Raw genomic sequence first — 25,838 nt, 5'->3', positions numbered from 1 at the left:
CCTTGAATAATCGTGTTAGTGAAATAGCATTTTTTTTTAATATACCAGGCAGACTTCTATTTGTAACTGCGGACAGAGTGACACACTGAGGTCAATGTAGCTCTTGCACCAAATGGTTAGTAAAGCGGAGAATTGTCTCGCCTGACAATGCTAAGGGCCCTACAAGAAATGAGTTGTATTAGGTGTTGGCTGTGGCTCAGTGGGTAGCACTCTCGCCTCAGAGTCAGAAGGCTGTGGTTTCAAGGCCCACACCAGAGGCCTGAGCACAAATTCTAGGCCGACACTCCAGTGCAGTGCTGAGGGAGTGCTGCACTGTCGGAGGTGCCGTCTTTCGGATGAGATGTTAAACCGAGGCCCCGTCTTTCCTCTCAGGTAGACGTAAAAGATCCCATGGCATAACTTCGAAGAAGAGCAGGGGAGATCTCACAATCCTGGCGACTATTTATCCCTCAAACCAACACCACAAAAAATGTATTATCTAGTTAGTATGACTTTGCTGTGCCCAGATTGGCTGCTAGGTTTCCTATATTACAATAATGACTACTCTTCAAAAGTACTTAATTGGCTGCAAAGCACTTTGGGACATCCTGAGGTTGTACAAGGTGCTATATAAACGCAAGTCTCTCTGTTTAGGTTAATATCGCGCCCCGGTTCCTAAGGAGAGGGGTTAACAGTCCACAGCTCAAGACTGCCCTTCCAGAGGTCGCAAAAAAAGTGACCAGAGTAGAAAGTCGAAATATCACACTGGTGCAGTGGGGGTCAGGTTCCTTTCGTCCATCATTCCTCACTCCGAGGAGCACAAAGCAACCTAGTTCTACATTCAAGATAAAAATGACAATTTGTATTTCCACAGCACTCATTACATACAAAGAGATGTCTCAGCGCCTTACAGGGCTGTTGATAGCTAGGGGGGAAAACGGAAGAGAGTCAGGTGACAAAAGCATAGTCAAAGAGGGAAAGTATCAGCAGAGGTTTTTGTAGGCCGTGCAGGCAGAGATGCTAAGACAGAGCTCCAGAGGGCCGGGACAAGGTGGATGAAGAAGCAGAAGAAACAGGGGAGAGAAAGTAGGCCAGCGAAGAACTGAAGGGTGCATGAAGGGACTTGGGCTGGAGGAAATCAAAGGGTTAGTGAGGGGCAAGGCCTTAAGAGGGATTTGCAGGTAAGGATAAGAATCTTCAAGTTAATACTGTGGGACAAGGGACGCCAGTGGAGCTTGGGACTTGAGTGATGGGAATGAAGGCCATATGTTGGGTGACAACATGGGCCATGACGCCCTGGATGAATTTATTATGCATGGTGGGGGTGGGGAGACTGGCAAGAAAAGCTTTGGGAAAGTCCTGAAGCAGAGAAGAGACGGGGAGGCAAGGACAGAGGCAGTGATGTTGTGGATATGAAAGAAATCAGTCTTGGTGATGGACCAGACATCGGGGAGGAAGCTGAGCTGGGGGTCAAGAAATATGCCATGGTTCTGCACCTGAGGTGGTAGCCAGGGAGGCAGATGGAATAGAGGCCAGAGGCATCTAATTGTTTTCAGGTGCAGAAGAGGATGGCTTCGGTTTTACTGACATTAAGCTGGAAAATATTTTGACTCATCCAGGTCCTAATGTCAGATAGGCAGTTGGAGATGGTAGGACAGGCAATGGGGTCAATGAAGGAAACAGCAAGCTAGAGCTGGCTGTCAACAGCATACATGTGAAAGCTGCTTCTAGATAACATTGCCAAGGGGCTGCATGTAAAATGATAGAGAAGGCCAAGAATGCCACCAGCTGCGACCATGTAGGCACAGGGGAAGAAACCGTCGGAGGCCAGGTAACGTCTATGGTGCGACCAGTTAAAACAGGTTACGTGACAAATAAAGAGCAGCAAAATGACAAATCCTAGATTCCAGACACTCAGAAGCAGCTAGTGATTACCAACAGGATGTGGGGGGGGGGGGGGGGGGGGCGGTTACAGAAGGTAATCCTGAGTGATACTAGAAGGCACATCATTAGTTTGATTATTTTCCGTATCTCACTGCTCTCAGGTCGATGAGCAGAGTGACGTGCAGTACAGTAGCGACAGAAACTTCACGCCAATCTATTTTGAGTTCTTCCTCAGTACAAGACTGCAAACTGAAAATGTAACTATGTGCATGAAGTGCATCAGGGGGGCCCTGCAGCATCCAGGGCTTCTTTGCTTGCTTGCAACCCAACAATCTCCTTTCTACTTACAAACTGAGGAGGTCCGGAAAACACACATTTGGGAACGCCCGTGTCCTTCAGCGTTAGAATCATACCTAAAGAACACATTTTTAAAAAGGACAGAGTTAGTCTTCTCGGCCGATTTAGGAAAGGAAGCTCGCCGTCCTTTCCTGGTCTGGCCTATACGTGGCCCCAATCCCACACCAACGTGACTGACTCTTAACTGCCCTCTGAAGTGGACAAGCAAGCTACTGAGTTGTGTCAACTCTAGCTTGCTGTTTCCTTCATTGAACCCATTGCCTGTCCTACCATCTCCAGCTGCCTATCTGACATTAGGCTACTCAGGGCAACCAGTTGCCTGACAATCGATTTTATAACAAACCTATGGGCCCCACACACAATAAACCCCCCATCCCTCTACCCCAAGTTCCCCATGCAGCCACAGGACCCTCACGTATAATCCCGAGGCACCTACAGGATCAACACGCCATATGACCTTGTATTTCAGGTAATTCCACATAAACATTTCAGTTTTTGGATACAAGGATTCAGGAAACATTTCACAGTTGTTAGAGCCAGAGTCATTGGAAATCTAACTCTCATACTTCATAAATCCCTTTCCTTTTTTAAAAACTCTCAAATTCAAAGTAATTCCTATACAATTTCCATTTTCCTACCAGATAATCCTCCGACATTGCACCAACTCATCCTCGTCACAAAAACATTGTCAAGACGAGAAACCTTTAGCCTGTAAACGAGAACAAAGACATTTCACTAAAAAGGACATCACTCATTCCCAAACAAGATTTATTTATGTGCGAGAGTGTTTGATTAGAGCAGCAGAGTGAGACATCCTTACTTGTGTTCCTGCATCAGCCGCTGGGTCCCTTCTCCGCAGTTAAAGAGATATCTGCAATATATACATACAGTGAACGGTCATCAGGGGCCAAACCAGTTTCAATGCAACCTGCTATCTCTGATTGTACTCTGGCTTCTCAGACAAACCTCCTATGCAAAAGGTGCAATCACCTCAAGAGGCAATCACTTTCCTTGCAAACACCACTAGAGTGTAAATCAAGGCTCAGTCTCACATCCTACAATAAAGTTGAAGTAGAAAAACAGTTGGTGTAATCACAATGCTCCGCACTTCAACTGTTTCTGTATGCTTTAAAACAAGGCCATGATCATATCGTTACCAAGTGCACTACTGACACCCAGTGGCAAAATAACATTCCACTAGCCGTCAATTATTTAAAAAAAATATGTAGACATTCTTTCTATAATATTCAAACCTTGGCCTCCGAGCCCAGGCAATCAGGTGCTCCTCAAGCCACAGTAATGGCCCGGATTTTGCGGTCGGCGGCCTAACTAAAGGGGCACCTGCTGGGATCCCTCCTTCGAGAAGTTGCTGTCAGACGCTGCGGAGTTGAGCGCAGCGTAGCGGCCCACGGATCCCAGGGGGCGCACCGTGTGCGCAAGCGTACCTGGGAATCACATGGGCCGGTGCTTCAATCAGCAAGCAGAAGGTTTCTCATTCACCCCCAGTCTCTCGCTCACAAGCCAAGAGGGTATAATTTTTATTGTGGGAAATTCTTCAGATTTTTCTACAGAATCGTCTCCTGTACATTTCCAGGTGAATGAACGATTAATACTATTAGAGATTGTCTTTGTGTGCTTGCAGAAACATGGGTTTTTTTGTCTCCGATTTCCACTTTTTCTCTTGTAATAAAGAAGTGTAGATCCGATACATAGTTTGTGATGCCGATTTATTAGTACAGTATTCCTTCCAAAGCGATAGGAATGTATGGGGCTTGGCAGTGAAATGATTTAGCTGTGCTTTTAGTGCCACAATCCATAACGCTGTCAAAATAAAGAAGTACGAAAAGCCAGAACCATGGAGGTACTTTTTTAAAAAATTTGGTTATGGGATGTGGGCGTCGCTGGCAAAGCCAGCATTTATTGCCCATCCCTAAACCTTGGTTTTAAGTTGAGCCCCGGCACGGAAATTCTGTCTAGTAAATTGCCAGTTCAACACAGTTACTTGGATTTGTCAGGATTAATTGTGGTGAGCAATATATACCAAAAGGTATCCCCTTGCGCCGTGCAAACAGGCTCCCGCGCCCATTTGCACCAGCCGTAAAATTTTTCCTGCACAATTGCTGGGCAGTTGGTGGATAATTAGCCCAACTCCGCGCCAGCAATTAGGATTTTCAATGTCAGAACTTGACAGATCGCAAGTTCAGGATTGTGGAAATCCCGAACTTGCTGTCCATTTCAAAGGCGGTATGATGGCGTGTCAAATTCTGCCTCGATATTTAAGTAGCAACTCTCCTCTCACCCAACTTTAGTCATGGGTTTCTGCATTGATTTTGAATCTCCTCTCTCTATATCTCTTCTGCTGGTCTGTCTCCAATTTTGTATCAGCAGTGGGAGCTTAGAAGGAATAAACTTGCATTTATATAGCACCGCAGGATGTCCCAAAGTACTTACAGCCAATTAAGTACTTTTAAAAAAGTGTAGTTACCGTTGTAATGTAGGGAAATGCTACCACAATGAGTTATGTTGATTGAGGAATAAATATTGGTCAGGAAATCCTCCCCACCACACCGGCTCTTCTTCGAAATATTGCCATGGGATCTTTTATGTCCAGCTGAAAGGGCAGGCAAGCATTGGTTTATCGTCTCATCTGAAAAACAGCACGTCCGACAGTGCGGCACTCCCTCAGTACTGCGCTGAAATGTCAGCCTGGATTATGTGCTGAAGCCTTGGAGTGGGGCTCGAACCCACGACCTTCCGACTCAAGAGGCAAGAGTGCTACCAGGGGAGCCACGGCTGACACTGTGAAGTCAGGGGGGAAAGTAGTAATTGAAATATTGGAGCAGTGGAGGAGAGGAGGGAAGCAACAGCTGATAGAAGTGCGCTGGCATGGTGGAAAAGCTGAGTAAGGCTATGACTGGCATATCGAACACCTGATTCCTGCCTTTAGCCCAAAACCAGGATATATACATATTTTAAATAGAGTTTTTTCCCCCTCTGTGCTCTCCAAAGAGGACCTTTAACTTGTAAGAAAGGGGTGGCAGATTTTCTTGAAAAGCTTCAGCAGGACTTCAGATACAGATCAGGATGTCCTGAGCAACAGAGGACACTGCATCTCAACTCACCTTTGAGTTAGATCCACTGTTAATATTTTGTATGGCTACTTAGAGACGTGTGCTTTAGCTCACAAGAGCATGGGCTGTTCGGGCAATATTTTTAATCTGAGCCACTTACTATTAGAGCACGTTTGCCAAGCACATGCGATCTGCAGCCTTTTAAGTACCCAAGAGGCACAATCTCTTTCCCAACACATCCAGTTCCTTGGACTCCTCCTTGGGAGGCGAGGGTGTAGAGGATTATCCAATGACATAACGACCCTAGTGTCACTTAGCAAGAACAGCCTTAGGTCACAAGTTTTTACATTAGCCAACATTATTCCAAACCAATGAAGTTCAGAAGTTCAATACCTGTGGCCTTACTCCACGAGGCATCAAACAGATGCTCTGGTAATGCACGGTACCAGGGACTCCTCAGGAACTGCAATGTCAAGATTTTAAGGGAGAGCAATGAAGGAAAACTGCTAATTCATAAGCCACCTATCCATTCAAGCCAAATCAACAACAACTTACATTTATATAGCACCTTTAACGTAGTAAAAGTTCCCAAGGTGCTTCACAGGAGCATCATCAGACAAAAATTGACACCGAGCCCAAGAAGGAGACATTAGGACAGATGACCAAAAGTTTGATTAAAGAGGTAGATTTTAAGGAGGGTCTTAAAGGAGGAGATGTGGAGAGGTTTAGAGAGGGAATCCCAGAGCTTAGGGCCTGGGCAGCTGTAGACACAGCTGCCAATGGTGGAGTAAAGGAAGTAAGGGATGGACAAGATGCCAGAGTTCGAGGAGTGCAGAGGTCTCACAGGGCTGGAGGAAGTTACAGAGATAGGGAGGGGTGAGGTCATGGAGGGATTTGAACATGAGGATGAGAATTTTAAAATGGAGGCGTTCGGTTACCGAGAGCCAATGTAGGTCAGCGAGCACGGGGATGATAGGCGAACGGGACTTGGTGAGAGTTAGGATACGGGCAGCAGAGGTTTGGATGAACTTAAGTTTATGGAGGGTGGAAGATGGGAAGCCAGCCAGGAGTGCATTGGAATAGGCGAGACTGGAGGTAACAAAAGCATGAATCAGGGTTTCATCAGCAGATGAGCTGAGGCAGGGGCGGAGATGGGCGATATTAGAGGTGAAAGGTGGTCTTGGTGATGGAGAGAATATGGGGTCAAATGCTCAGCTCAGGGTTAAATAGAATGCTAAGGTTGCAAACAGTCTGGATCAGCCTGAGACAGTGACCTCGCAGGGGGACAGAATTGGTGGTTATGCAACGGAGTTTGTGTCGGGGCTGAAGACAATAGCTGTGGTCTTCCCAATGTTTCATTAGCCTAACTGCTTTTGAACACTCAAGTATCTACAACTAAGTCAAGAAAAGGAAATGGCTTAAATTTACAAGCTATACTCAGACAGACAGAGGAACTGAGGAGTGTAAAGAGGAGATAAAAAGAGTCCGTGGGTGGGGCTTCTAAGTACTTTGGGTGTAGAGAGATCACATGACCAGATATTATAAAACTCCGAGTGAAATTAACCTAATGATTTCTTCCTGGTGAATTAAGATATTTAAAAATGTATGCAGCAGTCAAACAATCACAGTAAAGGAGGAGGTAGTAGAGAAATTGGATAGGATAAAAATAAAGAGGTACTTAAAAGGTTGACAGCACTCAGTAGGAAAGTCACCCGATCTGGATGGGGTGCATTCTAGGTTGCTGAGGGAAGTAAGGGTGGAAATTACGGAGGCTCTGGCCACAATCTTCAATCCTCCTTAGATATGGGAGTGGTGCCAAAGGATTGAAAATATTACACCTCTGTTCAAAATAGGGGAGAAGGATAAACCAGGCAACTATAGACCAGTCAGCCTAACATCTATGATGGGGAAACTTTTAGATACACTAACCCGGGACAAAATTAATCTCTTGGAAAAATGTGGGTGAATAAATGAAAGCCAGCACGGATTTGTTAAAGGCAAATCGTGTTTGACTAACTTAATTGAGTTTTTTGATGAAGTAATAGAGAGGGTTGATGAAGGTAGTGTGGTTCATGTTGTGTATTTGGACTTTCAAAAGGAATTTGATAAATTACCACATAGTAGGCATGTTAGCAACATTGAAGCCATGGGATTAAAGGGGCAGTGGCTGCGTGGATAAGAAATTGGGTAAGGGACAAAAAGCAGAGAGTAGTGGTGAACGGTTGTTTTTCAGATTGGAGGAAGTGAGCAATGGTGTCCCCCAGGGGTCGGTGTTGGGACCACTGCTCTTGTTGATACATATGACCTGGACTTGGGTATACAGGGCACAGTTTCAAAGTCTGCAGATGGTACGAAACTCTGAAATGCAGTAAACAGTGAGAAGGATAGTAACAGACTTCAGGAAGACATAGACAGATTGGTGAAATTTAACACAGAGAAGTGTGAAGTGATTAATTTTGGTAGGAAGAATGAGGAAAGGTGATATAAATTAAATGGTACAGGAAACTTTGGTTTATCTGGAGGTTAAAAGTCCAGAAAGCTCTATCTACCGGCAAAATTCAGGAGCCGTTTCCTATAAGTTTTTATATTTCTCCTTGCTTTTTTTTTCCCCCCAGTCAGGCTCTGCAAGGTCTGTAGCTAAGCAACAGCTTCAGCTAGAGACGCATTTAAGCCGCAGCCGACTGTTTTGAAGCTGTTACAGGGTTTGTTGATTCACATGGAGCTGAAAATCTCCGTATGTTTCAACATGTCCGACAGTTTTGATCTAATGGCAACAGCTCGGTCCCGTCGGTGCCGGATATCACAAAGTTTCCTGTACAATTTTGAAGGGATGCAGGAACAGAGAGACGTAGAGTAGTACGTACACAAGTCTTTGAAGGATGCAGAATAAGTTGAGAAGGCTGTTAAAAAGGCATATGGGATCCTTGGCTTTATGAACAGAGGCATAGAATACAAAAGCAAGGAAGTTATGCTAAACCTTTATAAAACACTGGTTAGGCCCCAGCTGGAGTATTGTGCCCAGGATTGGCCACAAGGCCTTAGGGAGGGTGCAGAGGAGATTTACTAGAATGTTACCAGGAATGAAGGACTTCAGTTACATGGGCAGACTAGAGAAACTGGGGTTGTTCTCCTTAGTTCGCCTTTGTTACCTCTAGACTTGACTATTCCAACGCACTCCTGGCTGGCCTCCCACATTTTACCCTACGTAAACTTGAGGTAATCCAAAACTCGGCTGCCCATGTCCTAACTCGCACCAAGTCCCGTTCACCCATCACCCCTGTGCTCACTGACCCACATTGGCTCTCGGTTGAGTAACGCCTCGATTTCAAAATTCTCATTCTTGATTTAAAATCCCTCCATGGCCTCGCCCCTCCCTATCTCTGTAATCTCCTCCAGCCCCACAACCTCTCCCACCCTCTCCCCCCCCCCCCTCCGCCGCCCCGAGATAGAAACATAGAAGATAGGAGCAGGAGTAGGCCATTCGGCCCCTCGAGCCTGTTCCGCCATTTAATGAGATCATGGCTGATCATCCAAATTCAGTACCCTGTCCCTGCTTTCTCCCCATATCCCTTGATCCCTTTAGCCTCAAGAAATATATCTAATTCCTTCTTGAATATATTTAATGAATTGGCCTCAACTGCCTTTTGTGGCAGAGAATTCCACAGGTTCACCACTCTCTGGGTGAAGAAATTCCTCCTCATCTCTGTCCTAAATGGCTTACCCCTTATCCTTAGACTGTGACCCCTGGTTCTGGACTCCCCCGCCATCGGGAACATCCTTCCTGCATCTAGTCTGTCTAGTCCTGTCAGAATTTTATAAGTTTCAATGAGATCCCCTCTCATTCACAGAATCACAGAAACCCCACAATGCAGATAGAGGCCATTTCGGCCCATCGAGCCTGCACCGACACATATCCCACCCGATCCCCGTAACCCCTACACCAACACATATCCCACCCTATCCCTGTAACCCCACGTATTTAATCCCCCTAACACTAAGGGTCAATTTATCATAGCCAATCAACCTAAATCCACACATCTTTGGACTGTGGGAGGAAACCGGAGCACCCGGAGGAAACCCACGCAAACACGGGGAGAATGTGCAAACTCCACACAGACAGTCACCCGAGGCTGGATTTGAACCCGGGTCCCTGGCGCTGTGAGGCAACAGTGCTAACCACTATGCCCAATCGACCCAATCTCTCCTCATACGTCATTCCTGCCATCCCAGGTATCAGTCTGGTGAATCTTCGCTGCACTCCCTCCATGGCAAGAACATCCTTCCCCAGATAAGGTGACCAAAACTGCACACAATACTCAGGTCTCACCAAGGCCCTGTACAACTGCAGCAAGCCATCCTTGCTCCTGTACTCGAATCCACTCGCTACAAAGGCCAACATACCATTTGCCTTCTTAACCGCCTGCTGCACCTGCATGCTTACCTTCAGCGACTGGTGCACAAGGACACCCAGGTCTCCTTGCACTTCCCCTTCTCCCAATCTATTGCCGTTCAGATAATAATCTGCCTTCCTGTTTTTGCCACCAAAGTGGATAACCTCGCATTTATCCACATTATACTGCATCTGCCCAATCACCCAACCTGTCCAAATCATACTGGAGTTTCTCTGCATCCTCCTCACAGCACACACGCCCACCCAGCTTTGCGTCATCTGCAAACTTGGAGATATTACATCTAGTTCCCTCGTCTAGATCATTAATATATATTGTGAATAGCTGGAGTCCTAGCACCGATCCCTGCGGTACCCCACTAGTCACTGCCTGCCACTCGGAAAAAGACCCGTTTATTCCAACTCTTTGCTTCCTGTCTGCCAACCAGTTCTCTATCCAAGTCAGTACCTTACCCCCAGTCCCGGTTCTTTAACTTTACGCGCTAATCTCTTATGCGGGACCTTATTGAAAGCCTTCTGAAAGTCCAAATACACCACATCCACTGGTTCTCCCTTATCTATTCTACCAGTTACATCCTCAAAAAATTCCAGTAGATTAGTCAAGCACGATTTACCTTTTGTAAATCAATGTTGACTTTGTCCGATCCTGTCACTGTTTTCCAAGTGCTCTGCTATTACACCTTTTATAATGGACTCTAGCATTTTCCCCACTACCGATGTCAGGCTTACCGGTCTATAATTCCCCGTTTTCTCTCTACCACCTTTTTTGAATAGTGGGGTTACATTAGCTACCCTCCAATCCAAGGGAACTGTTCCAGAGTCTACAGAATTTTGGAAGATGACCAGCAATGTATCTACTATTTCTAGGGCCACTTCCTTAAGTACCCTAAGATGTAGATTATCAGGCCCTGGGGATTTATCGGCCTTCAATCCCATCAATTTCCCAAACACCATTTCCCTACAAATACTGATTTCATTCCGTTCCTCCCTCTCATTAGACCCTATGTTCCCCGACATCTCTGGGAGGTTATCTGTGTCCTCCTTTGTGAAGACAGAACCAAAGTATGTATTTAATTGGTCTGCCATTTCTTTGTTCCCCATTATAAATTCCCCTGATTCTGACTGCAAGGGACCTACGCTTGACTTCACCAATCTTTTTCTCTTCACATATCTATAGAAGCTTTTACAGTCAGTTTTTATGTTCCCTGCAAGCTTACTCTCATACTCTATTTTCCCCCTCTTAATTAATCTCTTTGTCCTCCTTCGCTGAATCCTAAACTGCTCCCAATCCTCAGGTTTGCTGCTTTTTCTGGCCAATGTATATGTCCCCTCCTTGGATCTTATGCTATCCCTAATTCCCCTTGTTAGCCACGGTTGAGTCACCTTCTTTGTTTTATTTTTATGCCAAACAGGGATGAACAAATTCTGTAGTTCATCCATGCGATCTTTAAATGTTTGCCATTGCCTAGCCACCATCAACCCTTTAAATAACATTCCCCAATCCATCCTAGCCAACTCGCGCCTCATACCATCGTAGTTTCCTTTATTTAAATTCAGGACCCTAGTCGGAGTCAAATACTTCACTTTCCAACTGGTTGGAGATACATGCGCTCCTCTAATTCTGTCCTCTTGAGCATCCCTGATTATAATCGTTCAACCTTTGGTGGCTGTGCCTTGTGTTGCCTAGGCCCCAAGTTCTGGAACTCCCTCCCTAAACCTCTTCGCCTCGCTACCTCTCTTTCCTCCTTTAAGACACTCCTTAAAACCTACCTCTTTGACCAAGCTTTTGGTCACCTGCCCTAATTTATTCTGATGTGGCTCGGTGTCAAATTTTTTGTCTTTTAATACTCCTGTGCAGCGCCTTGGGATGTTTTACTATGTTAAAGGCACCAGCGTAACGTGGCTGCAGTGTGTACCATCTACAAGATGCAATAAAGCAACTAAAGGTTGTTGGAGCAGATAAGTTTATGGGGAGATTTTATAGAGCTGTTCAAAATCACGAAGGGTTTTGATAGAATAAAAAAGGAGAAACTGTTTCCAGTGGCAGAAGCATTGGTAACCAGAGGACACAGATTTCAGATAAGTGGCAAAAGAACCAGAGGCAACAGGAGGAAACATTTTTTACACAGCGGTTGTGGAGTTCTGGAATGCGCTGCCTGAAAAGGGTGGTGGAAGCAGATTCAATAGTGACTTTCAAAAGGGAATAGGATAAAAATTGCAGGGCTATGGGGAAAGACCAGGACTAGCTGGATTTTTAAATTTTTTTTATTCGTTTATGGGATGTGGGCGTCGCTGGCAAGGCCAGCATTTATTGCCCATCCCTAATTGCCCTTGAGAAGGTGGTGGTGAGCCACCTTCTTGAACTGCTGCAGTCCGTGTGGTGAAGGTACTCCCACAGTGCTGTTAGGTAGGGAGTTTCAGGATTTTGACCCAGCGACGATGAAGGATTGGCGATATACTTCTAAGTCAGGATGGTGTGTGACTTGGAGGGGAACTTGGAGGTGGTGGTGTTCCCATGCATCTGCTGCCCTTGTCCTTCTAGGTGGAAGAGGTCACGGGTTTGAGAGGTGCTGCCGAAGAAGTCTTGTCTAGTTGCTTTATTGCATCTTGTAGATGGTACACACTGCAGCCACGTTACGCTGGTGGTGGAGGTAGTGAATGTTTAAGATGGTAGATGGGGTGCCAATCAAGCAGGCTACTTTGTCCTGGATGGTGTTGAGCTTCTTGAGTGTTGTTGGAGCTGCACTCATCCAGGTAAGTGGAGAGTGTTCCATCACACTCCTGACTTGTGCCTTGTAGATGGTGGAAAGGCTTTGGGGAGTCAGGAGGTGAGATACTCGCCGCAGAATACCTAGCCTCTGACCTGCTCTTATTACCACAGTATTTATGTGGCTGGTTCAGTTAAGTTTCTGGTCAATGGTGACCCCCAGGATGTTGATGGTGGGGGATTCGGCGATGGTAATGCCGCTGAATGTCAAGGGGCTCTACCAAAGAGCTAGCACAGGCAAGATGGGCTGAATGGCTTCCTTCTGTTCTGTGCTGTATTATTCTATGATAAGAATGGTTAATAGATAACTAACAATATGAAACAGCCTAGTATTACAATCCAGTCAGAGAAAATTCTATCTAAGTCATGAGACAATACCTTATAGCTGTTATTTTCCCATATTCTGATACAAAGATACCCTCGAGTAAGTCAGAGTCCCACTTCACTTGCTCAGCTATTGCATTCAGAACCTGTCTCTCTGCACTAGTTCTAAATCACGAGTAACTTGAACCCAACTAATCTCGAACCACTCAGAAGTAGCAAATTATAAAACAATGAAGCTGAGAAGATATGAAGCATGCTGAATCTGACGTATGGGGCTCAGGTCTTGACGTTATAAGTTTATCCAAACTCTTTCAATCAATTACTTTACATATTTTATCCTTCCCAAGGCATGGATGAGGGTTTCAGCAGCGGATGAGCTGAGGCAGGACCGGACACGAGCGATGATACAGAGGTGGAAATAGGCGGTCTTAGTTATGCAGTGATATGTCGTTGGAAGCTCATTTCAGGGTCAAATATGACAACAAGGTTGCGGACAGTGTGGTTCAGCCTCAGACAGATGTTAGCGAGAGGGATGGAGTCAGTGGCTAGGGAACGGAGTTTGTGGTGGGGACCGAAAACAATGGCTTTGGTCTTCCCAATATTTAATTGGAGAAAATTTCTAATCATCCAGAACTGGATGTCAGACAAGCAATTTGACAATTTAGAGACCGTGAAGGGGTCAAGAGAAGTGATGGTGAGGTAGAGCTGGGTGTCGTCAACATACATGTAGAAACTGGCGCTGTGTTTTCAGATGATGTCACCGAGGGGCAGCATGTAGATGAGAAATATGAGGGGACTGTAAGATTGCAACATTTCTACATCTCCCAGAAGGTTATTATTAATAAAAAAAAGGGGCCCTGCAATGGACATTTTAAATTAAAGGGTACCCAAGATGGCTTCCGAGCCTCGTGACAGAAATACCGTGGGATTCAAATGTGGATTCTGCAGAGCAGACAGCTTGGGCGTAATCGAAACTAAGGCTGCAGGTTTTCTGTGAAGAACTCTACCAGACAGAACTTTGAATAATGTATCAGACGAATTGGAGCCAGGTTTAAGTTTCAGTGAGGCCCATAGTTTAATACCATCAAACAGTCTGCATACATAATCGAAAACAGATTAAACACAGCCACCGAGGCCGGACAAGCCCATCAAGAAGTCACAGGACAATACAGGTCGATTATCGGGCCGGTATATGCAATTACCGGCCATCTAAACACAGTTAACATGGATTGCTACCCTTATTGAAACCCAGCCTGCCAGAATTAAGACAATAGAGCTAACTAGATTTGGCACGAAGATTAGGGGTTTTCGGAAAAGTATAACTGAAGGCCCCGGGAAGCAGTCATTGCTCTGGCCTGCGCTCTCGCTCCTGCTTTTGCCCGGCTCTCGTGGCTCCGGCCTCTTGGGCTGCCGCTCATACTCATGCCCCGGCCTCGTGGCGGGTTCGCTCTCCGGAGTAGATCTTCAGTAGCTAAGGACACCATACCAACTGCTGAAGAGAGGCGAGGCGAAGTTGAGCAGGTAGCCCAGGACTTGTAAGTGTAGTCAGACAGACGAGACGAGACGAAGAAGCGATAATACCTCGATAAGGGCAGAGCAGAGCAGCGAGAACCGTATTGGTAATTTTAAAACCCCCAAGCGCCTAGTTATAAGCTGACGCCTGAGAGGAGGGAGGAAGTCCCTGAGGAAGACGATAGCAAGCATCTTGTTGAAAGAAAGTGGGGACGACGGCAAGCATCTTGAATAAAGCATTGACGCAGGTCTCCACGCCATAACGAATACACAGGCGTCTGGTGCATGGCCAATAAGGCCTAAACGGTAACAACTGGTGACTGTCCGATAAATATAATGTTACCGCCGACGACCGCCCGAGGGAGAAGAAGAGGAGAACCCATCGAGACGAGACGACGGTAGCTGAGGAGAAGAGGGTGCGTCACGGCAGCAGCCCCAGTACCGCGCCTCCGAAGCCCACGTGGCGACGGGGTACCTCAGAGGACAGAGGGCAAAAACCTCAAAACCCGTTTCTTTTCCAACAGTTGACTTTGAACTCGGACTGGTGAGCATAAATTCTGACCCCTCATAGCTTAATCTAGTTAGATATAGGGGTGGGATAAGGATAAGGGGATTGTTAGGATTGTTGTCTTCCCTCGATGTGCCGTGTGTTCCCCATTCCCTGTATAAGTGTATTTGCCTATAATATTGTAGTGCTAATTTCTTTTAAGACTGTATTAAATTTTCCTGTTCAATAAAATCTTGGTTTTGTTTGCATCCAAACCACCTGTCTACCTGAGTTTTCTATATCGCTGCCTGTACCTAAGTCCAGTGTCTAGAACCCAGGGGCATGGGAGCGATTCGAACCGCTCACAGTCAGGGGCATAATTGACTGGGCGCACGCGCCACCCCCGACAGGACCAAGGATAGATACTTGGGGAATCCCAGAGGTAACGATGCGGGAGCGGGAAGAGAAGCCGTTGCAGGTGATTCTCTGGCTACGATTAGCTAGATAAGAATGGAACCAGGCGAGTGCAGTCCCACCCAGCTGGACGACGGCGGAGAGGTGTTAGAGGAGGATGGAGTAGTCAACCGTGTCAAAGGCTGCAGACAAGTCGAGAAGGACGAGGAGGGATAGTTTACCTTTGTCACAGTCACAAAAGATGTCATTTGTGACTTTGATGAGAGCCGTTTCAGTACTGTGGCAAGGGCAGAAACCTGATTGGAGGGATTCAAACATGGAGTTGTGGGAAAGACAGGCACGGATTTGGGAGGCGACAACATGTTCAAGGACATTTAACAAGGAGATACAGAACCTGGGCAAGCAGGGATGAACAAAAAACAAAAGTCTGATAAGGCAACAAATATTATTATTTACCTGTTGTATTCAGAGAAGACATAGAGGGAAGCTCCAGCCTCCCTGCTCCCGGACCCCACCACCTGCAGATAGACGGTGGACGGTCCATGCGTGTCCACGCGTCTCCTCTTCTCCCTGGACTTGATGTGGCGCAGGGTGTCCTTGGGTGGCCTCTCCCTCTTGCCGGCCAAGGTCCTGTGGTCCCCGACCGGACCCTGCGACATGCTGGTGCCGGTGCGGGTCGGCAGGGACCAGGCTGTGGGCGCAGCCGGGAGGGCGAGGTGAGGGCGAGTGCCGGAGGAGCGCAGGGTCCACCGGGCGAGTCTGGCCAGGAACATCCAAGCTTGCGGCTCAGTGGAGAGGGGGTAGGGGAAAGATTGTCACCTCGCCGGCTCCCTCCGCATGGTCCCTCGGCTCACTCGCCCTGCTTCTTTCACTCCCTTCGGTTTCCGTCGCTGCTCTCTGACAACTTCTGGTTCTTTAGTCCCCGCCCCGGAGCTCAGAGCAAAGAGCTTCCGAGTGCAAGCAAAAAAGCCTCTTTCAACTGGCAGCACACAGATTTGCAAACTTAAATTGCCCCTAATAAATCAAAGCAATGTGTGCAATCCGAATGCCAACCCGCGCAGAGTGCCAGCCATCAAACTGACAACCATTGTAAATTAAACTGGTCCTAATAAAATAACATTGGAGCCAAATCTGAGAGAAAAAAAAGATGCAAACCAAGGCAGTGTGCCAGCAATCAAACTGACAACCACTGCAAAGCAAGCCAAAGTGTGAGCAATCCAACTGCCAACCTTTGCAAAGTCAACTGGCCCTAATAAACCAAAGCAGGTATCCCGGAGGGTTGTGGGGCTGGGGGAGATTACAGCGCGAAGTGTCCTGCAGTGCAAGCAATTTGTTGCAAACTGAACTCTGCATGCCAACCTTTTCACAAGAAAAAAGGCTTGGCACACTCCCCAAAAACTGAGCAGCTCACAAAACTGCCCTGAGTATAGGCTCTGTGACCAGTAAAGACAAAGGGGGAGAAATTGGGTGAGTAGCGCTACCTGTTAGCGCCTAAAGAGGCAGTCAGTGGCTGTAGCGCCACTGGCTGCGCCTCCCGCGATAGTCAGCAGGGGCGCTAATGGTGGCGTTAGCCTGTTGCGCTGTGCCGCCACCGATGACGTCATCGGTGTGCGCAGTGCCCCATTCGCGCCCCGATCGCGATATTTGGCTGTAGCGCTGTTCGCTACCCACGCCTGGTTCACGGGGCCTTGCTGCGCCGGCAGAGGCGCAGGTTAAGGTGGAGGTGCGGGGCGGCTGCTTTTTTTGGCGGCCGCCTGCCAGCACCTCCGTCCCCGGCCTCCTGGTCCCCCCCCCCCCTGTAATGTATATACCTTTAAGTGGGGAACTACTTTTTACAGCTCATGTATACTGTAGTACCGGCAGTGACCACACCTGTATATAGCACTGAGTAGTAATCTGTACAGGCAGTTCCAGTGTGAGCCACGTTTAGTAAACACCTGTTGTACCGTTCTCCTGCAGTCTGTGTCTTATTATACACGGACACAACATTGGCGACAAGGCAAGTTCGAACCTACCTGCAACTCTGCATCACCTCCCGGGGATTCGTTCCTGGAGATCAGTGGATTGGAGGTCAAGGCCAGAGACTCGGGCGTCGACCATGGGCAACCGCCCAGTCATCCAGCAGAGACTCGAGAATTGCGGGGGAGGCTGTCGAGAGCCAGGCTTGGCTTTCCAGTCGAGGTGGTCCAGCGAAACGGGCTGGCAACAGGTAGTGCGCGGACCCTTCCCGGACAGCGGCGGGCTAGAGCCCGACCGAGCGGCACAGCAAAGGGCCGAGCAGCATCGACGGGAGAGAGAGAGAGAGGGCAGAGCACACAGGGCACAGCCGGTGTTCAGGGGCCGAGCAGCGTCGAAGAGAGGGAGAGAGAGATGCGCAGAAACCCGCGAGGCACCGCCATTGCCACGAGGACCACCGAGAGCGGCGTTGGCAGCAGCGCAGGAGAAGCGCGCGAAACCTACTGGGCGCCGCCATTGCCATGAGAACCGCCGGGAGCGGCGTTGGCAGCAGCGGGGGAGGAAGGAAAGCGCGGGAGACGCCATTTTAAACCACACCCAAAATGCCGAAGAGTGGCAGTATCACCGCATTTGACAATGAAGTCGAAGACTGGACTACATATGTCGAACGAATAGAGGTGTACTGCAAGGCAAATGAGGTGTCAGATGACAAGAAAGCGTCGGTATTGTTAAATTTAATGGGTGCAAAGACGTATGGTTTATTACGAAATCCAGTAACCCCAACGAAGCCAATGGAAAAGAGTTTTGAAGACATAGTAACGATACTACAGGAACATTTAAACCCCACACCGCTGCTGATAGCAGAAAGATTCAAGTTTCACAAACGGAACCAGCATAAGGATGAAAGCAATGCTGATTATTTAACAGAACTGCGCAAACTATCAAAACACTGCCAGTTTGGAGCGGGACTGGCAGATACCTTAAGGGACAAGTTTGTGTGTGGGCTTCAAAGTGAAGGGACCCAGAAACGGCTTTTATCTGAAAAGGACCTTACGCTGGAAAAGGCTTTCAGCATTGCGGTATCATAAGAAGCAGCAGCACGGGGCGCTGCAGAGATACAACAGAGACTGCAAGAATATGGCTCAAACGAAATGTCATATGGAACAGAGAAGTGCTATCGCTGCGGTAGAACAACACACGACCAGAATGATTGCTGGTTCAAAGACAAAGTGTGCAGACAGTGTGGAAAAGTAGGACACATAGCACGAGTCTGCAGGTCGGGAAAGAAAACCAGCAATAAGAAACCTACCAAAGGAAAGTACAAGAAGGTACATAAGATGATGGAGAATAGTTCAGATGAACAAAAGAGTGATAACGACTCCGAAAGCAGGGAACTGAGTTGTCCGAAACTACATAATGTGATCACAACGGAGGATCACCGAACCATTTGGGTCACTCTCAAGATAGCAGGAGTCCAGGTAAAGATGGAATTGGACACAGGATCAGCCCTAACAGTCATAAACCGACGGGACTACGAGCGGCTATTCTCACACATACCCTTGAGAGACACAAAAATTCTTTTGAAGACGTACACGGGGCAAAAAGTCTACCCCAAAGGAAAAATAAGGGTGACCGTTATATATAATGGTAAGGAAACACCAAAACTAGACCTGTATGTATTGCAAGATGGAGGACCACCATTACTGGGACGTGAATGGATCCGGAAAATACAACTGGATTGGCATTCCATACAGGCACTGACTGTGGCTGACAAAAAGGATGACGACGTCACACCTGGGCGACTGTCAAAGATCCTAACTGACGCAAAAGAAGTGTTCCAGCAAGGACTCCGAACACTAAAAGGCATGACAGCGATGATTAAAATTGAAGAAAACGCAAGCCCAAAATTCTTTAAGGCCAGACCGGTACCTTATGCGATCCGCCCAGCCGTCGAAGCAGAGCTGGAGAGTCTGGAACGTTCAGGTGTACTGTCCAAGGTAGACTGGAGCGAGTGGGCAACACCCATCGTCCCTGTGATGAAAAAGTCGTTGAGCAGCACGCCTGGGGAACCAAGGAAGGTTCGCATCTGTGGGGACTTTAAGGTAACAGTGAACCCGATCCTTCATACCGTACAATTTCCACTTCCGCGGAGTGAAGATATTTTCGCCTCGCTATCTGGAGGGAAACGCTTCACTAAGATTGATCTGGCCCAGGCGTATCTGCAAATGGAGGTAGAAGAAGCATCAAAAAAAACCTCACAATCAACACCCATAAAGGTCTCTACCAATACAACTGGCTGGTATTCGGGGTAGCATCAGCTCCGGCTATTTGGCAGAGGGCAATGGAACAAGTCCTGCAAGGGATCCCAGGGACCCAGTGTTATTTGGACGACATCCTGGTCACGGGCGAAAATGACAGTGATCACCTTGGCAACCTGGAGCAGGTGCTCACTAGATTGCAGGAATATGGGCTCCGAGCTAACCGCCCCAAATGCGAGTATTTTAGAAAACAGATCTCGTATTGTGGCCACGTTATCGATAAAGAGGGGTTACATAAGTCCCCAGAGAAGATTGAGGCAGTAGTCAAGGCTCCAGCACCGGAAAATGTGTCACAACTGAGGTCGTTCCTCGGGCTGGTAAACTACTACCATAGGTTCTTGCCAAATTTGTCTACAATGCTACACCCACTGAACACCCTACTGCAAACTGGGGTGCCATGGAAATGGAGTGACGAATGTAGGCGAGCTTCCCAGAAGAGCAAAACACTAATCACATCGAAAGAGGTATTGCCCATTACAACCCAGCATTACCAATTCGGTTGGCATGTGATGCGTCACCCTACGGCATTGGAGCGGTGGTGTCGCACAAATTCTCGGACGGCTCAGAGAGGCCAATAGCCTTTGCGTCACGATCACTAACCTCAGCCTAGCGTAACTACGCCCAGATTGACAGGGAGGCCCTCAGCCTAGTGTGGGGAGTGAAAAAGTTCAATCACTATCTGCACGGGCAGAAATTCACCTTGCTGACTGATCACCAGCCTCTTGTCTCCATTTTTAATCCGAAGAAGGGCGTTTCGGTGATGACTGTGCAACGACTACAAAGATGGTCACTTTTTCTAGGGGTGCACCACTATGAGATTGAATATAAGGGCACGAAACAGCATGGAAATGCTGATGGGCTATCATGCCTGCCATTGCCTACTGCGGAGGAAGCACCAGCAGTGGATCCTGTCAAGATATTCCATTTGACTATAGTTGAATACCTACCGGTAACTAACGCTTGTATCGAAAAGGAAACCCGAAATGACCCGACACTGTCTCAGGCATATGATTTGACAGTGAAGGGATGGCCAGCACATGGCGACTCACTGTTGCCAGCATTCTCGACAAGGAGAGAACAGCTGTCAGTGTGCCGGGGGACCTTGATGTGTGGATCCCGAGTGGTAATTCCACCCAAGTTAAGGGATAGAGTGCTCAATGAGCTTCATGAGGGTCATCTGGGAGGGGTAAAAATGAAAAGCCTAGCCAGGGCTTATGTGTGGTGGCTGGGAATCGATAAACAAATCGAGGACCTGACCAAGAGCTGCTCAGGATGCCAGAGAGTCCAAAATGCACCACCACAGGCCCCTCTACACCCATGGGAATGGCCCTCATCTCCATGGCAACGGGTGCATATTGATTTTGCTAGTCCATTCATGGACTCAATGTTTTTAATAGCCGTGGATGCGCACTCGAAATGGCCTGAGGTCATCAAAATGTCCTCCACCACCACGGAGAAAACTATTGCAGTCCTACGGACCATTTTTGTCAGGAATGGCTTGCCAGAACAGATTTGCTCCGACAACGGACCACAGTTTGTGGCCGAAGAGTTCCGGAGGTTCTTGAAAAAGAATGGGGTAAGGCATTACACATCCACCCCGTATCATCCAGCCACAAATGGATTGGCTGAGAGGTTCGTACAAACCTTTAAGAAGGCAATAAAGGCTATGTACAATGACAACATTCCGCTGCAGCACAAGGTGGACAATTTCCTGTTCGCCTACCGGAATGCGACACATGCAGTCACCAGCCAGGCCCCAGCCATGATGTTCTTTAACCGAAGGTTAAGATCTCGCCTGGATTTGCTCAGACCAAACGTACGAAGAGATGTTGAGAATAAGCAATTCCAGCACATCCATGAGAAGCCAACAAGGAGCTTCAATATAGGGCAACCAGTCTTAGCCCGCGACTACTGAACAGAAAAATGGCAGCCAGGAACGATATGCACACAGCAGGGGCCACTAATGTACACAGTGGATGTTGGGGAGAGCATCGTGAGACGCCATGCTGACCAGATCCTAGAGTCACAGGAACAAGTCAACCCCATGCCTCGCCCATAGGTACCTGGTGATGAACCCGACGTACAGGTCGCATCTACCCCAGAAACAGTACATCGGAAGCTGATGAACCAACCGATGACAGGGGGCCAGAATCGCCTCCGCACCAAGAGCAAGACACTCGGGAAAGGCGCTATCCAGAAAGGATCAGGAGGCCTCCCCAAAGACTGAATATATAAATAGACTATTTTCAGCTAATGTTGCATGTTAAAAGTGTTAATTGTAATTAGTTTGATATTTAATTGTTAAATGAGTGTTATGGTACTGTTAATCTAAAAGGGGAGGAATTGTAATGTATATACCTTTAAGAGGGGAACTACTTTTTACAGCTCATGTATACTGTAGTACCGGCAGTGACCAGACCTGTATATAGCACTGAGTAGTAATCTGTACAGGCAGTTCCCGTGTGAGCCACGTTTAGTAAACACCTGTTGTACCGTTCCTCCTGCAGTCTGTGTCTTATTATACACGGACACAACACCCCCCGCGGCATTGCTGGCTGTTTCCCGAGAGCCCGGCACTTCTCCTTGGTGCTGGGCTCTTTTGCCGGCACTCGCGATCGGGGTTCGCGCTGTTGCAGGCCTCTCCCCCTTAACAGTGGGAGGAAGGCCTGCAGTACCGCAGCGTGCCGTGCCGCAGCGTGTGGCGCTGCGGCACGTTGCATTGCGATATTCAGTTTCAGCACCCTAAGAGGGACACGGAGCGCCTCGAGCCGTGCCCCGTCTCCCTCTAGGGGCACTTCAACTGAATTTCTGACGATCGCTACAGCTCCGAACGCTGCGCAAAAACCAGCGCCCAGGCGAACTTGGCGCCAGTTTGGCGCCTCAACCCAATTTCTAGGCCTAGGAGTTGCAGTGGAAGTGCAGTGGGACAAGGCGCTTATCATAATTTAAGCTGCAGAAATACCCAACCTTCCACCACAAAGCTGAAGTCAACAAAAACTCAGGTTGCTGCAGTGGTTGATGCAACAATTACTGAATGGGAATCTGAGTGCTGAAGGTGTGAGATTTATTTTCTAGTTGGTGTAGCCTTTAAACATTTAGATCTTTATTTTCAAAGTTTTACAAATATTTTAAGTTTGAAAAAAATGAGTTGCATGGACTTTTGTTCAACTATTCATCTGCCATTGCACCCAAGATACACCATATTTGTGCATTGTAACTTTTCACAACACCAACCAGTAATTCATACTGTATTCACAACAACAACAATAACACCTTGTATTTATATAGCACCTTTAACCTAGTAAAAATGTCTCAAGGCGCTTCACAGGAACAGGTTATAAAACAAAATTTGACACCGAGCCACATAAGAAGATATGCGAGCCGACGACCCAAATCTTGGTCAAAGATGTAGGTTTTAGGGAGCGTCTTAAAGGAGGAAAGAGAGATAGTGGTGTTTAGGGAGGGAATTCCAGAGATGAGGGCCTTGGCAGCTGGAAGCACGGCCACCAACGGTGGAGCGATTAAAATCGGGGATGTGCAAGAGGCCAGAGTTCGAGGAGCGCAGATATCTCAGAGGGTTGTGGGGCTAGAGGAAATGACAGAGATAGGGAGGGGCGAGGCCATGGAGGGATTTGAAAACAAGGATGAGAATTTTAAAATCGAGGCGCTGCTTAACTGTGAGCCAATGTAGGTCAGCAAGCACAGAGGTTATGGGTGAACAGGACTTGGTGCGAGTTAGGACGCGGGCAGTAGAGGTTTGGATGTCTTGAAGTATACAGAGCGTAGAATGTGGGAAGCCAGCCAGGAGCGCAAGACAAAACTGTCTCAATATTACATCTGTCCCTGCCCCTGGCCCTATAACAAGACAAAACTGTCTCAATATTACATCTGTCCCTGCCCCTGGCCCTATAACACACCAGGAGGTTACTTGAATTGAGGTTATGGTTATTTAACTATTTCAAATTAGTCATTTTTTTATTTGTATGTAGTTTCAGGAAGGACAACATGAGTCAATAGCATTGAAACAAAACCCTCGAACTAAGTTCTTGTGAACAGCCACACCCAAACATTAATCTGTCTTTTCCTCTTTTAGACACTGATCAAGGCTGTGCGTTTCAGACATATTCTGTCTTTGAAACCTCAAAATACAAGAGTCTGAAAATTACTTCTGACGATAACAATGGACAAATGCTTGACGCATTCACATGACACTCCTCCTTCCACTATTTTAATGTAAGAAGTGGACTGTTGGACTATAACCTGGTGTTATAGAGTCATAGAGTTATACAGCATGGATAGAGGCCCTTCGGCCCATCGTGTCCGCGCCGGCCATCAAGCCCTGTCTAATCTAATCCCATATTCCAGCATTTGGTCCGTAGCCTTGTATGCTATGGCATTTCAAGTGCTCATCCAAATGCTTCTTAAATGTTGTGAGGGTTCCTGCCTCCACAACCCTTTCAGGCAGTGAGTTCCAGACTCCAACCACCCTCTGGGTGAAAAAGTTCTTTCTCAAATCCCCTCTAAACCTCCCGCCCTTTACCTTGAATCTATGCCCCCTAGTTATTGACCCCTCTACTAAGGGAAAAAGCTCCTCAGCATCCATCCTATCTATGCCCCTCATAATTTTGTACACCTCAATCATGTCCCCCCTCAGCCTCCTCTGCTCCAAGGAAAACAAACCCAATCTGCCCAGTCTCTCTTCATAGCTGAAGCGCTCCAGCCCTGGTAACATCCTGGTGAACCTCCTTGTGTGACTCCTTACATTTGTCCACCCCAGTCCAACTCCGGCATCTCCACACCATGGCCACTATTTTAATGTTAGCCCATTTAAAGTAAACCAGTGGACACCTCTGTTAATATATCAAACAGAGAATGTCATACAAATATGACAAATTATGGTTTTGGGCGGGTGGGGGCGAGTCGGATATTGCTGGGGGAGTCAGATACCGTGCAGGGGGAAGGGGGAGTCGGAGATCGTGGGGGGGCGGGGTTGGCCGATCACGCGGGTCCGATCACAGCACTGCGATATTGATGTGTTGTGATGTGAACTCACTGCTGTGGCAGCCACCATCGTACTAGAGTAAAATACCAACATACAGCCCCGCTGGTCTCCACACTCCTCCAGGGTTATAGGTGTCACAATTTGGGCTCTGCCCAACTCTTTCTATTGATCTTTACAGCAAAAGGTAGTTTTCGTAAGCAAACCCATGTTTATAGTGATCTGAAACTTATAGCCTTATGCATGCCATGAATAGTAACACAAGGTTGACAAATAACCTTTTGCTGCAATATCTTGTACACACAGTGTTACAATTCAGTTTTGCTCCCCATACCTTTTATTCATACTCTGTGCAAGCGTTAACTTCCATAGGCAAGCATACTCATTTGGAATCGAATCTAATTTCACGTGCAAATTGTCTGGGATGGTGAGACTCTAAAGTAACAAGAAACACTGGAAATAGTACAGGATATCACAGCGCACACCTGATCTGTCTGACTGATGGAAAATGTCCAGTGACAGACCATTATTTCAGACTAAATACACATTCAGAAGTCAGATTAAACAGGAACAAGATCAAGTCAGCAGATGAAGTAGTTTACAGTACTTCACTTAACTTTACATCATGTGTCCCAAAAGCAATAAAAGCTCTAACTCCTCCGTAGGTCTCTTCAGTACCTTGGACCTATATGTCCACGATGAAAGGCTTTACGCGAGCATCAAACCCCAAGGAGTCCCCTCATTTGTCTCCACCTTGAATAGTGAAATAGGTGAACTGGATCCTTGCCAACCGAGAGCTCTCGCCCCCTCTGATGTCCAAGCTAGCATAAATGAAGATAAGAAAGGTACCTTCGTGATCGATCAAAATGATCAATAAAAATAGATTTCAAAGGCACAAGAGCAGTCTTTCAGAATCATGACTCAAACAATTCACAAAGGTTCAGGAGAAGGCAAAACTGCCACAACAGATCAGAGCCTTGCTAACAGGATCTCCTGATGGGACAGTCATTACAGAGGCCTATAATCAGCGCAAATGCAATAGACTGTGCATGTAGGCAACTAACATCATTCAGTATTTCTACTGGGCATTGGGCATTGTGTCTTCTAACATTTGTTAAGCAATCAATATTAACAGAGGTGAGTGACTCCCCCATGGAATCAAATATTCACACTCAAGGGTTGCATATTATTTCCTGGAAAGTCATCACAGAAGGCATTTTTAAATTGTTGCAATAACTAACTTAACTACTTAAGTGTGCGGATGTATTATAGAAATGCTCATGATCAGAAACAGGATGGATCTTTTGGGCCCTTCAAGAATGGGCTTCTCAAGATAAACTCCTGTCTGCTCTGAAAGGGGAA

At 47.2% G+C, this 25,838-nt stretch overlaps 1 protein-coding gene across 4 annotated transcripts in view; it reads right to left on the bottom strand.

The window, feature by feature from the left end:
* Nucleotides 1-16,125, bottom strand: part of elac2 (elaC ribonuclease Z 2) — a 52,933-nt gene extending 36,808 nt beyond the window's left edge. For all 4 annotated transcript variants that reach the window (XR_015073059.1, XR_015073058.1, XM_085963404.1 and 1 more), the window contains exons 1-4: nucleotides 15,660-16,125; nucleotides 3,041-3,091; nucleotides 2,859-2,929; nucleotides 2,212-2,276 (exon numbers count right to left, since the gene is read on the bottom strand). Coding sequence is in view for 2 of the 4 variants with exons in the window: in XM_085963404.1 (XP_085819530.1) it covers nucleotides 2,212-2,276; nucleotides 2,859-2,929; nucleotides 3,041-3,091; nucleotides 15,660-15,976 (504 nt within the window). In the remaining 2 variants the exon portion in view is untranslated. The remainder of the gene's footprint in view (nucleotides 1-2,211; nucleotides 2,277-2,858; nucleotides 2,930-3,040; nucleotides 3,092-15,659) is intronic.
* Between the last annotated feature and the right edge of the window lie 9,713 nt (nucleotides 16,126-25,838).

This window comes from Somniosus microcephalus, chromosome 21 (assembly GCF_052327205.1).
Source record: "Somniosus microcephalus isolate GS21.2 chromosome 21, FLI_Smic_1.0, whole genome shotgun sequence".
In the NCBI taxonomy this organism is placed as follows: domain Eukaryota; kingdom Metazoa; phylum Chordata; class Chondrichthyes; order Squaliformes; family Somniosidae; genus Somniosus; species Somniosus microcephalus.
This window is presented reverse-complemented; position numbering and strand designations above follow the sequence as displayed.